This window comes from Dermacentor andersoni, chromosome 2 (assembly GCF_023375885.2).
Source record: "Dermacentor andersoni chromosome 2, qqDerAnde1_hic_scaffold, whole genome shotgun sequence".
Classification (NCBI taxonomy): domain Eukaryota; kingdom Metazoa; phylum Arthropoda; class Arachnida; order Ixodida; family Ixodidae; genus Dermacentor; species Dermacentor andersoni.
Window position 1 is genome coordinate 202,192,791 of NC_092815.1, and position 15,292 is coordinate 202,208,082.

At 46.5% G+C, this 15,292-nt stretch overlaps 1 protein-coding gene across 7 annotated transcripts in view; it reads right to left on the reverse strand.

Annotated features, from left to right (window-relative positions):
- Nipped-A (Transcription-associated protein Nipped-A) overlaps positions 1-15,292 on the reverse strand; it is a 361,163-nt gene that overhangs the window by 163,428 nt on the left and 182,443 nt on the right. For all 7 annotated transcript variants that reach the window (XM_055075904.1, XM_055075900.1, XM_055075899.1 and 4 more), the window contains 2 exons: positions 6,222-6,290; positions 909-1,268 (listed from right to left, as the gene is read on the reverse strand). In XM_055075904.1, the coding sequence (XP_054931879.1) occupies positions 909-1,268; positions 6,222-6,290 (429 nt within the window). The remainder of the gene's footprint in view (positions 1-908; positions 1,269-6,221; positions 6,291-15,292) is intronic.

The window sequence follows — 15,292 nt, forward strand, 5'->3', positions numbered from 1 at the left end:
CTGTAATGCGCAGCTGATCGGCTGCTATATTTAGGGGGCTTTCTTTAGTTCGAACTCCATGTTATTTGAACAAATTTCAGGTCCCCTTGAAGTTCGAATCAACGTGACTTTACTGTATTGTCTGCAAGAGCTCTCGTGAAAGCCAGTCTTTATAAAACCTAACTCGACTCTGACAAAGTGGTGCGGTTTAAGTTTAGCATCCTAAGCAGCAATACTAGGATAAAACTCGACACTGGCCGGTCGGTGGAAAGTCATCATTGGATGCTTGCCCCCCAGCAATCAGTATGTTTTTTATGCTCGCCCCTACACCAAGAATGCTATGCTCATAGATGTTGATGCATCTGGCAAAGTCAAGCGAAATCTCGTGAAAGTATCCCAAAAGTGATCCTTCGAGATTAATGCTCTTGAAGGCACATAATTTTAAAACAAAGAGCAACTGATAGGGGCACAATATCGCTAAAGTTCTAAGCCAACCGGACACCTCACACTGAATTTAAGTAAAAGAACTGTGTACCACACAGTTTTGCTCTGCTACAGAAGCCCCGCATACATGTGATGCAAGACACAATATCGTGAAACATAGAAAAAGGATTTAAATTGTGCAGTTTTATACACCAGAACCAAAATCTGATTATGAGGCATGGCGTTAATGGGGGACTCCGGATCAGTTTTGACCAGCTGAGGGTCCTTAACTTGCGCCTAAATTTAAGTATACGAGCCTAGCCTAAATATAAGTATGCAACCAAAATATGGCCACCACAGCCACAATCAATCCCGGAACTTCAAGCTCAGCAGCACAATGCCTCAGCAGCCATTAAGCTGCTCTGGCGAGTACCTGCCTCATGGAAAGGCTAAAAGCTACTACACATCCTGCAAGTGCATCAAGGAGAAACCAGCAGGCCACCCACCTGGAAGAGGAGCTCGATCTCGTGCGGCCGCTGCTGCACCACGCCCAGCAGGCAGCGGCAGAGCAGCTTGGGCTCGCGCCACTGAGCCAGGCCAGCCGAGCCAGCAGTCTGAAAGCTGTCGGAAACCCAGACAGCTCGTAGCCGTGCCACCAGCGCAGGCCGCTCAGCCAGAAACTGGGGCTCACGGCGCGACACAGCGGCTACAAGGCGCACGGCAAGCCGCTGCAGCTCGGGACCTCCCTCATCGAGCAGTTGTGCAAGCCGATCAATGCAGCCAGTGTTCCGCTGAAGTGCCGCCCGGAACGTAGCGCCATCCCTCAGGAGATGTTCGAGGAAGCGGTTCAGCTGCTCATCCTGCACCTGCAGGCACAAGCATGAAGGTGCAACAAGGAGTCAATGAATGACTGACTTCCCCATGTCACATCTATGTCTGGCCCCAAAGTGAGTCTCATAAGTCTACCTAATCAGCTGTCAAGGTAGAAATGTGAGATAAGGATGTTAGCAAGTGGGAGGGGAAGCAGTGGAGACTCTTGTCTCCACTGGTGACTCTTGTCCTGCTCACTTCTTAACAAGAAACCGATCTGCAACTAAATTGGCCGATCTGACAGGTCTTTCAGTTGCCAACAGCAACAAAATCAGACCACAGCTTCGCATCAGCTTGCTTATTTGAGAGCAATGTGAGCATCTCATGGTGCTTAGTTTCTTTCTTGGCAAATTGGGCAAGCCAAGGTGCCAACTTTTCTATAAAATGGGGCAGACTATAACTTATCTTACAACAACTATATAAAAACAAGGCAATAAATAGTACAGTAGAACCTTGTTGATATGTACTCGTTATGTACAATTTCCTGGCTCTAACATTTGGGATCGAGAAATCATGAAATGACCCAATACTAGTAGTGTGCGAATAATCTAAATATTGTATATTCAATTCGAATATATTAGTATTTGATTCGAAATATTCAAAAACCCAAAAACAGCCATGTTATGTGGCGAAGCATATAGAAGATGATTCTACTACTGTGCAGTCCACTTATATACCACATATAACGACATATCGGTTATAACGATGAGTTGACTTCAGAGTATCAACTTATGCACTAGGGCTATAAAAAAAGAAAAACTGTATATAATGATATGTTATTGACCGCATATCGGATATAACAATCGAAATTCTGCCTTTTGAGCGGCGTTTTCCATGCAGAATAATCGTCAAATTCGCTTTACTAAGTTCCTCTTAACCGAGACGGGGCTAGAAGTTTGCATACGTGAATTCGTATCTGCCGTCATTCTCACGCAGCGCGTTCTACTCGCTAAACCTTTGCGGGACACTATTTGATAGTGTCCCAATTTTCGATCGTAATCTGTATTGTGTAAGATAATCTTCGTGCGTTCAAGAACACATTGTCAAAATTTTAGCGCATTTGAGCCAGCACGTAATTTGTAATTGAATTTTTTATATTACACTCGAACGACATAACAGTGGGGCAACACTGGCATGCTCACGAGCCGTGACGTCACAGGCTGCAAGCCTCCGAGTAAGCATGTATATTGTATATTCCGGCGAAGAATCGGTGTGTCAGCTGTGTGCGCATGCGAGAAACTTCTGCTTTGTTTAGTTTGCCATTGGAATTGTTCAACTTGTAGTGCCGGAAACAATGCCACCGTGGCGCTTATATGGTGCTGTTGGGCGCTAGAACGAACGGAGCAAGGAGCACTCCGTATCGTACTTCAGGTTCCCCAAGGATCCGGTCAAACTTAAGGCTTGGAAGATTATTGTGGGCAGGAAGGACGGGCGATTATCTGACACTTTTGTTTTGCTCTCAGAACACTTCCCGTCAGGCAGCTACAACGACGATTTGTGCCTGCTTGCCAAGTTTGGGATACCTGTGAAAAATCTGAGGCTGCGGCCAGACACGATGCCGTCTGTGTTCGAGCACCAACCCACCCGGCAGGCAACACCCCGGCCCAACGTTAGCCTTGCTATTTGTTTTATGGATATCGGGTGCAATAAAGCAAGTTCAAGTGAAGGTTCAGCCAAAGCGTACGCCCTGCCAAATCCTTGCGCCGTGGACACATGTGCGCGGGCATTTGTTTACATATGCTGCACGCAACTACAGTGGGGAAAAAAAAAGAACGGGTTTAGTCGAGTACGGATCCTAGAGAAATGCATGCCAGCAAACAATCTACGCGCATAACAATTTGCATTGTGCGAAGTAGCACCAGACAGCGCCTCCCATGAACGGATGGTTAAGCAGTGCTAAACGCATGAAATATCAAGAGTGCAGGAAGGCATCAGCAGCTATTAGTGCAACATCGATGTTTCCATCTATGTTGACCATGTTTACTGCGCCATCGTTGTCCATAGCATCTGAGATTTGCGCAAGCCAGCCGGCGCGCGAATCTCGGAGGCCGTGTTTCGTCACTTGAGCTGGTAGCGATGAGGTCGAAGTCAAAATGCACAGCGTACACTATGCCATCATTGTATGTGCTGCTCAAAGATTCCTCGCTTGCTTCATCACACGAAGTTGGCAGTGCCGGAGACATGGCACGCGACATCTGGAGCACATGCGGCAAGAAACGGCAGCTGTGCCCCCACTTCACATAGTGCAGTGGCCGATTTTGTAGCAGACGATGGTTTGGTTCTATGCAGCACATGACGTCACACATGGCTTGGCAATATGGCGGTGGGCGCCGGAGGGCTGGGCTTAGAGCCAGCGAATTCTAGCTCATATTTTTGACAGAAATGTGCTTTTACTTCCCAGTTTTTATGCATGTATAGCCATAATAAACCCTCTGCAACAATTTTTCATGGGAAACCACAAACTGTTGAGTGACCGTGCCATGCGCCCTTTACGAGTAGTCAAAGCAGCATTTTTAGACAGTATACAGTTCTACAATAGAGTTTATTGCCTTACGTGTGTTCAACACCTTTAGTTTAGACATATGGAAGACGTTCAACAACAGGGTGCCGTCTGTTGCCTTGCGACAAATCTATCCAAGCCAAGCCAATCCATTAGCAACCATTCTGTTCATAGAGTTTCTCACTATAACACCTAGAGGGAAATCTGGCGCCACCATCTATGGGAGTTTCCTAAGGTGCGCTGTGCAGTCATAGGAATGACTGTGTATGTGTCTGCGAGGCTTGTGTTGGCTGGTGTTGTAAGAGGCTTCATCTAAAACGTGGACATGGCTACACAAATAATGTATTCTAAACGTAAAATCTTCACGAAAGGTTTTCATTCACCTATATTACATCTTCCAATGAAGTTTATTCACCTACAATGCATAACCAAGTGAAGAAAAGCAAAAACAGATGACAAACCATATTAACTCTATGCAACAAACTGTTCTAAAGCCAGCAAAAATCTTCTGGTCTGTGCTCCAACTTTAGCGGCCCGCTGTTACTGTTTATGTTCCATATAATTGTACATACAATAGTAAATTCTCATAATTAAACCTGTTTTTATGTAATAATAAAGCTAAAACAACTTTTTACGTGCTGTTTTAGTAGAGAATGAATCATTGTTACAGACGGAACGGTGCTTGCCAGGCACTTCTTTAAGGTGCCCTGGGCTCTTTGAGAACGATGCCAATCCGAAGTCACAATATACTGGCATTCGAATGCATACGTCAGCGCAGCAGCGTGAGCTTTCACTCTATGTAATATAGTGAGATACTCCACGATTCTGTTGTTGCTTTGCGGATGCTTCTTATCAGGCCTAGGGACGCCAGAATCAAAGAACAATCTCAGAAATTGAACATGTTATGTCTTACTAACAAGCCCGCATCACTGCATTACAGTGCTGCACATGCTTGGAAGCTTCCCAGGATAGCATAACAAGTATTTAGCAAGCTATCAGTAATATATAGATATCAAGATATACAGCACGGTCTACTCTTATTAAAAGAGACATCGAATTAAAATGCCAGCATTGATTACAGCTCAGTTCTAGTATACGAAGGACTGGAAAATATTTTTTTTTATCAATAGCAATATTTTCTTATCAATAGAATTTCTGTTGAATAGAATCAAGTGCTTTTTTTCCTAGTAAACTAATACATTTCATGTTTTTTTCCGAAAGATATGAAAAAGGTTCTACTGTAGTTAGCTTAAAAATTGTGGGGCTTAATGTCCCAAAACTGCACAGTGATTTATGAGGAACATAAAAGTGAGGAGCTCCTGATTAACCCTTTGACGGTTTTCGCCATACATGTACGGCAGCGGTTTTCTGTGCCGCAAGGTCTTAGCCGTACCGGTACGGTTCCGACCCTCTGTTTGAAATTTCGCGCCATAATGACGATGCGTGCTAACCGGGAGGTGCTGCCACCTCTTAGCACTTACAAGATGCGTTTTAAATCGGCGCTACGTTCTTGGGGAGATAAACAGAACTGATTGCTAGCTTCAGCGCGTCGCTCAGACTGCGGCAACGCCCCTTTGGCGGTTTCGGTTTCGCCGCGTGATCGCAACGGAGGCGTGCGAAACGTCAATTTTTTCTTTGTCGGCAGGCTCTCGCAGGGGCGGCGGAAGTTGATTTCTATCTTGATTGGCACTGCTCTTAGCTTGCTTGTCACCACCGCTCGCGAGGTATTCTCGCTCTCTGCGGCAACGCGCTTACGCGAGAGGGTGCCTCAGACCTCTGCCCAAGGCAGCTGCACGCAGAGGTGTCGTGTGCGCCAAAAAAACTCCTCGCTCCAAGAGAACAGACACGCATTTTAGGTGTGCAGATTGCGATAAGGCGCTGTGCGTAGGCCCGTGTTTCGAGTACCACGCTCGGAAATACTATTGAACATTTTGCAGTTCTGAGTGATGCCGACACCAAAACACTGTTCCTAATTATTTTTTACGATTTATTCCCGACTTTATACATTTTGTACATTCAAAATCCGCAATAAAGTAATTTGACCACCTGGGAAAGTTTTTTTCAAAATAATTCGACCCTCAAAGGGTTAATGGTGAACAGGTATGGTTTTGAGCGCCACATAAATCCAAGTCCAAGAGTGCGTTTCACATTTTGCCACTGCTGGTATGTGACTTCTATGACAAGGAATTGAACCCGCAACCTTGTGCTCAGCAGCACTATCTTATAGCCACGAAGCCTGCGTGGCTCAAGTTAAAGTGGTAAGCACAAAATCTTTCGAAGTTGTTCGGAGAAAATGCAGGTCACTGTGTTCGCTCAACTCTTTGGTTATTCTACCATAAACAAATGGGACATCCCAAAATCAGGAAAAAATAACCTCCTATTATAATGTTTGACGGTGCACGAAAGTGCATGACTGTACATGCTTCACACAAAGAGTGTGACAACTCACTTGTGGCTCAGCAAGCAAAAGCTCCATGGCAGTGGCTGGGTGCCTCTCCAGGAATTTTCGCAGGGGTGTCTGGAATCACAATAGATGCACAGGTTAACAGGAAGGACATTCAATTGTCCTCTCGCAGCTTCACGAAAGACTAAAGACTGCCAGCAGAGTGCTACAGTGTTTCAACCTTGGCTCGTTGGAAAGTTGATAGTGTTAGTGAAAGGCAGAGTGAGGGGAGATAAAAGTAAAGACAAGGCGGTTGACCAGAAAGTATCTCCAGTTGGCTATACAGAACTAGGAAAGGGAAAAAGGGTACAAAGAATGAGAAAGGTATGAATCAACAATAGAAAACTGTGCCGGCACTGCCATTCATTCTACGATGGTGCTACATCGTCACACACTGTCAGTAATGAGAGGCAGGAAATATTTCTGAGTGTATGAAGCTTGAACTGTTAGCCATATTTCCCTTTTTCAAATCCAACACATATGCTCCTGAGAAGGTGAGGAATCACCACACAGGTGGTGCTATGCATGCCTGAATCCATGTGCATCACATACCCTGCGATGGTTCTTGGCATTGCTCATAATGAAGGAAGAGAAGGCAGACATGGTCACAACGAAGGATATAGCCAACCTTGTCATGTGCGCCTTTATTAGGTTTCATGAAATGTGGGACCATGAAAGTGTAGATCATTGCAAAACAGAATACACTCGCACAAGAGCAATGTACGCTTGAATAATAAGGGCATCATGATCGGACTATCAAGTCACATTTGCTTTCTCTGTTCCTTGATAATGCAGCACCTCCGTCATTGTTGGTATCCGCATTAAACCGAATACTAAGGCTGTGCGAATACCAAAGAGTAGATTTCGAATCAAATATATAACTGAACCGAGAAAAAAGTCAAATATCGAATCGAATAACAAAAAATATTTCAAAAAAATTTAATGCACAGAAATTTTTTTAAGAAAACGTGATGCTGCATTGCTCGCAAGCCTCTTAGCATTCGATAACAAGAATATCACAAGCTATAAGCAACTTAGGTAGATAGACATCAAGATATACAGCGTGGTCTAATTTTACTAAAGATAACGAAAAGTTCTAGTATACAAAGGCCTGGAAAAAAAATTTTTTGTCAATAGAATTTGTTGAACAGAATCAAATGCTTTACCTTGTGGGCTCAAGAGCAGCGGGCTCAAGGTCGTGGGCTTAAGGGAAAGAGATTTATGCAGCGGGTGCTCCTTGGCTACATCTGCAATGCCAGCTCAAGGCAAGGATGCTTCGGGCACGTGAGCACCCACACCTACCATCATTCCAGGAGCCATTTTCAGCACCGACAACACCGATTTTGAAGATTGGCTTCAACTGTATGAGCAGCTGAGCAGCTGACCATTATGCTAGCTAATTGGATATTTTACCAAGTGGGAGCGGCCCGTGTCCGGTTTCAGACCCACGAGGAGGAACTTATCACCTGCGACATTTGCAAGCAGAAGCTCAAGGATTTGTTTGGCAAGCCTGTTAGACGTCAGCGCACCGCCAAAGAAGGCCTCGCTCACATGTCCAGATGCGCACCGAGCCCTACCTCATGCACATCCAGGACGTACTCACTCTGTGCAACAAGGTGGATCCAGGGATGTCTGAAGCTGATAAAGTCGCACATCTCATTAAGGTGATAGCAGATTACGCCTTTCACCTCCTTGTTTAAAAAATTTATCCACTGTGCAAGGCATTGTAGTGGACAGCACTCATAGAGCCCCGCAGTGGAAGAAGAGACTGGACTAGCACCACCAGGCATATAGGCTCGACGATGGTAGCCGCAACATCAACGCAGTCATCTGTTTAATAAATGGCAATTCCTTGTGGGTCTTCTGTTCCTACAAGTTGGTGACCAGGGAAGCGATACCACACCACAACTGTATACGTCTACCAAGTTTCTTTTCAACGCCATGGAACCGGCCGCCAAACAACGCCTCGAAGAAAACTGAACGTATTCTTTCACCGTACTAAATTTCCCGATTTCTGGCCCTCGGACTGTAAACTCTGGTTCGTCCACATTGAGGTGCAGTTTCGCTTTCATCGAGCCACATCTCAGGCGGCCAAGTACGACAATGTTATGAGTGCGCTTAACCCGACCACTGCAGCTTTGGTCCATGACATTTTCCTAGCTACTCCGCCCGATGATCAGTACATTACCCTTAAGGGGGGACGCGGCCTTCGAAAACCGAAAAATCGCAACAAAGTAGGTTTTTGAAAAGCAATATTTTTGGGTTGTATGTCTTTTAAACTACCTGTTCTGTAATTATCAGCACCTAATTCAACCACAAAGTACAAGAAAACACTACTTTTGAGGCCACTGCGGCCCACAAAACACGCGCAAATGCCAAAATGAAGTCAAACTTCGGGCGCGCCATTCCCGGCCCATGCGGCCTGCCTGCGCCATTTTGATGTCGTTTTGATCGTGAATTCTTTGTCTGTTTTGCCGCCTTGCAAAATGGCATCGTCGGTGCAGTTGAGGCGATATTGGCATTTTCCCGCAATGCGATGCGGAGCGCTGATTGGCCGGAACAGCACGTTCAAATCCCGCGGGCTAAAGCGCACCTACCATTGGGTGCTGCGCGGGCGGCGGCTGCTGCTCCTTTGATACCGCGCCCGCCGCGCTCGCGTCATTGTTGCCCCTTGCTCCGTCCGCCTCAACAGACGCCTGCTTGCAAGCTGCTCATCGCCTTGCGCTATCTTTTAGATTTATTTTCTCAGCTTTTCTTTTTTCACTAGTTCTTTGCTGCACGCAATGCCGGCAACGAAACCCAAGACAGCGCAGATGTTTGGTGCATGGAAGCGCGATATGCAACTTGTACGAGCATCGAACTTCCGATCTTCTGCAGCAAGTGCTGACTGCGTAGACGCTTTCAGCGGCGGAAATGTTCTCTCAGCAGACGCCAGTCGAAAATCCGACACATTGAGTGTGCCTGGAGCCGCAAGAGCTAATTAGAAGCTCCGCAGGAGCTTTCTAATAAAAAACATGTGTTCAACTTTAAGGTCTGTTTTCTCGGAATGTTTCATTTTTCCGCTAGTAGTGGTGCGGGGGAAGGCGATATCTCAAGAACCGCTCTTCAGATTTGTATGCCATTTTTTTTTATTCTGTTCCTGAATGACTTTGCCAGGGGGTAACAGGCTTCTTTTTTTTAAAGCTGGTGCAGTTAACTTATAATAAGCAATTAATTTTTGATGGATGTGGCCCTTACTGGTGTGGGGATGCGCGACTCTCACGCGTCCCCTGATATGTTGTTTTCCCGCACGGTTCGTGTGGCCTGGCGTTCGCGGCGGTCGGAGTGGTTGAGGCGCAGTACGAGAAATGGCGTGAGTGTTGCGCTGCTAACTCCGCCGACAGGCGGGGTTACTTGGGCGCCGAAAGACAAGGCGCTTTCTCTTGGTTCGGGACAGCAAGCAGTGCGGACGTGCCGTGCCGCGTGTGCGCCGATCCATGCTTCTGCGAGACCGTCTCGCGTGGCTGCCTTCGAACGCGCCACCGTTGGCGTGACCGTACATGCGAACGACCAGGCGTTGGGATCCAGCATGGGGCGAACATATTCGCTTGCTATCCGGTCGTGGTGAGTCGGACTTCCTAGATTTGTCACGCGCTCATCGGCATGTTTTGTGGATAGCAACTCGGCTAGCAGGCATTGATCTATGAAAGGTGCAATAAATGCCCTTGTGATTGTTTGCACTACTGTGTTGTCGTTCCTTTGTCCCAAGAGTACGGGAGGAGAACCCCACACTGGCTACATCAAACTCAAAGTTGTGTTAAAATTTTTTGGAGGGGAAATTAAAGAAAAGGGCTTTGTAGCCCCCTCAGATATCTATCAAGGGATCATCACAGTGAATTTCAGCTTCCTATGATGTCCTGGCATTTCTCCAGGCTCTACCTCAGGCATATACACGAACCACCTAGTTAGACCTCAATAACTTTGGAACTAATAAACACACCTTCATGAAACTTTGCAATTCAGCATTCTTTGGTGGTGTGATCGTACCCTGAAAGTTTCATCTGGATATCTTAAAAAATAAAGAAGTTTGGTCTCCAGGGTAGCCTCCCCTGTTAAGCGGGAGTTACTACGGCGCACCACTGACTCTTATTCGCGATGGATTCAACCGCTGCTCTCATCGGAGGAACTTAGTGACAGAAAACCAATGGAGCTGCTTCGCCGCATGACACAACTCCTGGGAACCAGTCCATCATCAGCAGACTCGAAAATCCTTCAGGAGCTCTTCTTCCAGCGTCTACCGAACCAGGTACACATGATTTTATGCCTCACTGACTACGACATCTGTCGAGGCTTTAGCGATGAGGGCAGAACAGATTATGGGTTCTTTACATCCTGTGATATCGACTGTTGACCGCTGTAATGCACCCGTTGCGACACAACCCCCGTTACAGCAGCACTTCGACGAACCCAACAGTTCAAGCACACACCTTGCTGCGCAAGTAGAGGAGCTAACTAAGCAGTTGGCTGCCTGAAGATTTCGGGCGAATAACCATCAGCAGCGCATCGCTCGCATGACCAAAATGTGTCACACCCTCCGTCTCCCTTTATTTGTTGGTATCGCGCCAGATATGGTACTCGCGCACAGCAGTGCTGTCCGCTTTGCAACTTTCTGGGAAACAGTCAGGCCAGTCACTGATGATGGCTAATGCAACTGGCTCTACATCAAGCTGTCTCTTCTATGTCACCGATGGTGTCATGAAAGTTCGCATTCTTGTAGACACTGGTACGGAAAGTTGTGTCATTCCCCCTACTTTTCAAGACCGCAGAAGACATTGCTATGACACGTCTTTTCTAGGGTGTCTACCAAGTTGACATTTCCAAGTTCCCCGAGTTTTCCAGGTTCTCCCTGAGCAGCTTTGTAAAATTCCCTGAATGAGCCAGAACTTTGTTTTATGTCAAGACAGGCTGACACCACGTTGCCCGATGCTGTCACTCTCTAGTAAGCATGTTGAAACAAAAAAAACGATTAATCCAGTTTGAATAGTAAGGAGTAATATCTATTTTATTCAAAAAGAAAACAGAAGGAAGTGAAAAAGATGGTAAAACCCATTCCAAACTGATTCGAACATTTTCAAATACAAATGATAAGGAAATGCATACAGAAGTAAATATTTTCGAATATGTATTTCTATCAATTGATAGCAAGCTCGTCGGTATGAGGCCTGAACTTTGTCACAACCAAGATTCTTTCTCAGCAGCTGGAAAGTTAACCTCAACTGTCCTGACATAATCTCAGCCCATACACAACTTCTCAGTGTTGGGTTTCACTGCTTTAAAGAGTTTATTTTGGTTTGGATGAGGAAAATCTGCATCTCGGCGTCAGCCAACAATTCGTTTTTTGAGCTCAAGCGTCTTCAAAGAGGCGGCGGCATGCTTCCTTTCCAGTTAATTCCTCAGTGCGTTGGTCCTTTCTGTTCTCATGCTCCTTTCGCCACGCGTTCGCCCCATGGACCATTTGAAGCATCCTCTTGGTCAGTTGTACAGTCAGCGTCAGATTTTTGGACTCCCTAGGGACCGCAAAAACATCCGAAGAATCGAGCAGTCCGAAAAAAATGGATGCATGTCTTTAACTGCCCTTAAGGGCTCAAATTGCCACACGCACATCCAAAAAAGCTCGTAAGGTCTGCCAGTACACTTATGAGGCATATCAGTGCTCGTGCTGTGACAGGAGACGGGGGTGCACACATGTATAATTAAGGAATACATGCTGTGTTCAGTGACAATTGCCCCTTCACACACATTTGTTATGCTTCACCGCGTAACACTGTAGAGAGGCGAAGCTAACTTTCAGAGACTGGAATTACGCAACCCACTGTGCTTTGCGAGCTTCGAAGCCAATCGCGAGGATTACAAAGGCGGAGTCAGTGCCATTGCTATCAGCGGTGAATTCTTTAAATGAAAAACATGGCACCGCACGGCAAGGAGCTTAATAGCGAATGTAGAAACAGCTAGGCCTAACGTTGCTGCGGTGGTGGCTATGGCTACCAGGCTACCAGCGGATCTGCGTGCGAGAGCGACTGCTGGTTAGAGGAGGCAAGATAATCAAAATGGCAGCAGTGGTGGCTTTGATTAATGCCATTTCAGACCTGCAGTCAGGGCAATATACACTGACTGTATGGAGTACATGGTGGTGCCACAAAGCTGTGCGAATTATCGGGCATGTCCGAAAAATCAGGCGTCTGTGGAAAATCGGTCGTTAACTACTCTGGCAATACCTCGTGCCGATGACACGGCATCAGTGACGATTTGTTGCGATTCCTCTGTTAGTGGAGCCAGCATTAAAATGACTTTTGTACCCTTTCAATAAAATTACAGCTAATTTTCCCTGATAGAAGCACAAATTCCCCGAGTTTTCCCTGAGTATTTCCAGACTATTCGAATTCCCTGAGAATTTCTGGTTTTCCCGGTTGGAAGACACCCCGCTTTTCTCACTGCCATCAATGGTTCCAACATTAAAACATACGGCCAGAAATTTATCACTCTTGACCTTGGTCTGCGATGCCCTTTTCGATGACTATTCACCTTTGCTGACGTCCGCGGGCGAATCATCGGCGCTGATTTTCTGCGGAAGTTTAACCTTCTCGTCGATCTTTAAAACTGCCGCCTTCTTGACTCCTCAACAAACCTGTCCGTACAAGGTATCACCACGTCTGCACCACCTTTGCGTCTTGTAAAAGCCCACACCCAGGTACCGTAACCGTGGTCCACCATCCTGCTGGGATTTCCAGAGCTGTTCGAACCACCCTCACTAGATCGTCCAATGGTGCACGACACGCACCACATTGTGACTAAAGGACCGCCAGTGTACGCCTGACCTCGCCACTTAGCACCAGACCCTCTGAAAATTGTAAAGCAAAAATTAGAACACATGCTCGAGTTGGCCTTCATTCGTCCTTCCGCTAGCCCTTGGTCATTTGCTTTACACATGGTGCCCAAGAAGACGGGTGATTGGCAACTGTGTGGCGATTACCGCGCCTTAAACAAAGTGACGATTCCCGAGAGGTACCATGTACCTCACATCCACGATTTCACTGCATCGTGGTTGCTGCATATTTAGCAAAGTGGATCTAGTAAAAGCCTACCATCAGATTCCTGTCGAGCCTTACAACTTTTCTAAAACCGCAATCATTACCCCTTTTGGCATGTTTGAAAACGTGTGCATGCCATTTGGACTTCATAATGCCACTCAAACATTTCAGCAGTTCATCGATCAAGTACTCTGTGGCCTGACCTGTTTCTTCGTCTATCTCAACGACATTCTTGTATTCAGTCGCTCTGCTGTGAAACACCAATCTGAACTACGTAAGATGTCCGACTGGCATCCATGTCTGTGCTCAGGAGAAGGGTTGGTTGTCGGCGGAACTGAAGGTGGACTAGTTCAAAACAGTTTGGAAATGGCAAAAGTCTCGGGGCACCTTTTTCATTGCTGGGTGCTGTTCTCATTGAGACGATTGCACTCATGAGGCTAACGTAACGTGCAGCTTCTGCCACTGTCGGGCCTGAATTGCCCGTACTGTTGCTTTCAGTGTCGTCCTCATCACTGTCGCTAGTCGGCACTTCGGCAGCAACAGAGGCAACGATGGCGAAAAGTCGAACCTTCTAGCCGACATCTCTTCGCAGTCGCAGCAGCGCTGCCGAGCAACTTCTTCGCACTCCAAATGCCCCACACTGTAGTCAACAGCAGATCCCTGTCGTGTGCCAGTGCCGACTTCTTCGTGTCACGTTCGACAGCACGAACGATGTCTAATTTTTCTTATATGCTGAGCACCCGGCGTCTTTCTTTATCCGAGCTTCGGCATGACGCGAGTCCTTGCTTGCACAATGCCACAACGCTCTCTGGTACGGCGCTGAAATGATGTTGATGTTTATGTGGCTTCACGCGCAAACGCGCAGGGCACTTGGAGGACGTTGTTCCTATCTCTGAGGCTTGTTGTTCTGCCGAGACGCCCAATGAAGACCACGCACCGCCGTGTTTGCACAACGAAAAGGGGAAACGGCCGTTTTAACCCATGCGTACGCAATAACCTGGTACGGTTTATGCGGATACAAAAAAAAACATCATGTTCAATGGCCGCTAAGTAGGGGATTTGATTTTACTACCTTAAAAAATGAAACTACTGTTTAAGCGGGTACGGTTTAACGAGGTTTTACTGTACCGTACTTACTCGAATCTAGACCAGCCCTGATTCTAAGTCGACCCCCGAATTTCCGAAGCCTGAAAAAAATTTAAAAACTTACCTCAAATGTAAGCCAAACAAAAAAGGGAGGTCGGTGTTCACATAATGAAAACAGTATTTATTTAATATGAACCTGCTGAGCCCACTCTACGTCATCATTGCTGCTAGCCTCGTACTCTTGCGGACATGCACAAGCTAGCATCCGCACGCCTACACATATGCAGACAGTGTGGCATGGCTCGCACACGTCGAAACGCAGCCCTATCTCGGTGAACAGCTCCTCTCTGTTCATCATCATCATCATTATCAGCCTGGTTATGCCCACTGCAGGGCAAAGGCCTCTCCCATACTTCTCCAACTACCCCGGTCATGTACTAATTGTGGCCATGTTGTCCCTGCAAACTTCTTAATCTCATCCGCCCACCTAACTTTCTGCCGCCCTCTCCTACGCTTTCCTACCCTTGGAATCCATTCTGTAACTCTTAATGACCATCGGTTATCTTCCCTCCTCATTAAGTGTCCTGCCCATGCCCATTTCTTTTTCTTGATTTCAACTAAGATATCATTAACACGTGTTTGTTCCCTCACCCAATCTGCTCTTTTCTTATCCCTTAACGTTACACTTATCATTCTTCTTTCCATAGCTCGTTGCGTCGTCCTCAATTTAAGTAGAACCCTTTTCGTAAGCCTCCAGGTTTCTGCCCCGTACGTGAGTACTGGTAAGACACAGCTGTTATAAACTTTTCTCTTGAGGGATAATGGCAACCTGTTGTTTATGATCTGAGAATGCCTGCCAAACGCACCCCAGCCCATTCTTATTCTTCTGATTATTTCAGTCTCATGATCCGGATCCGCAGTCAC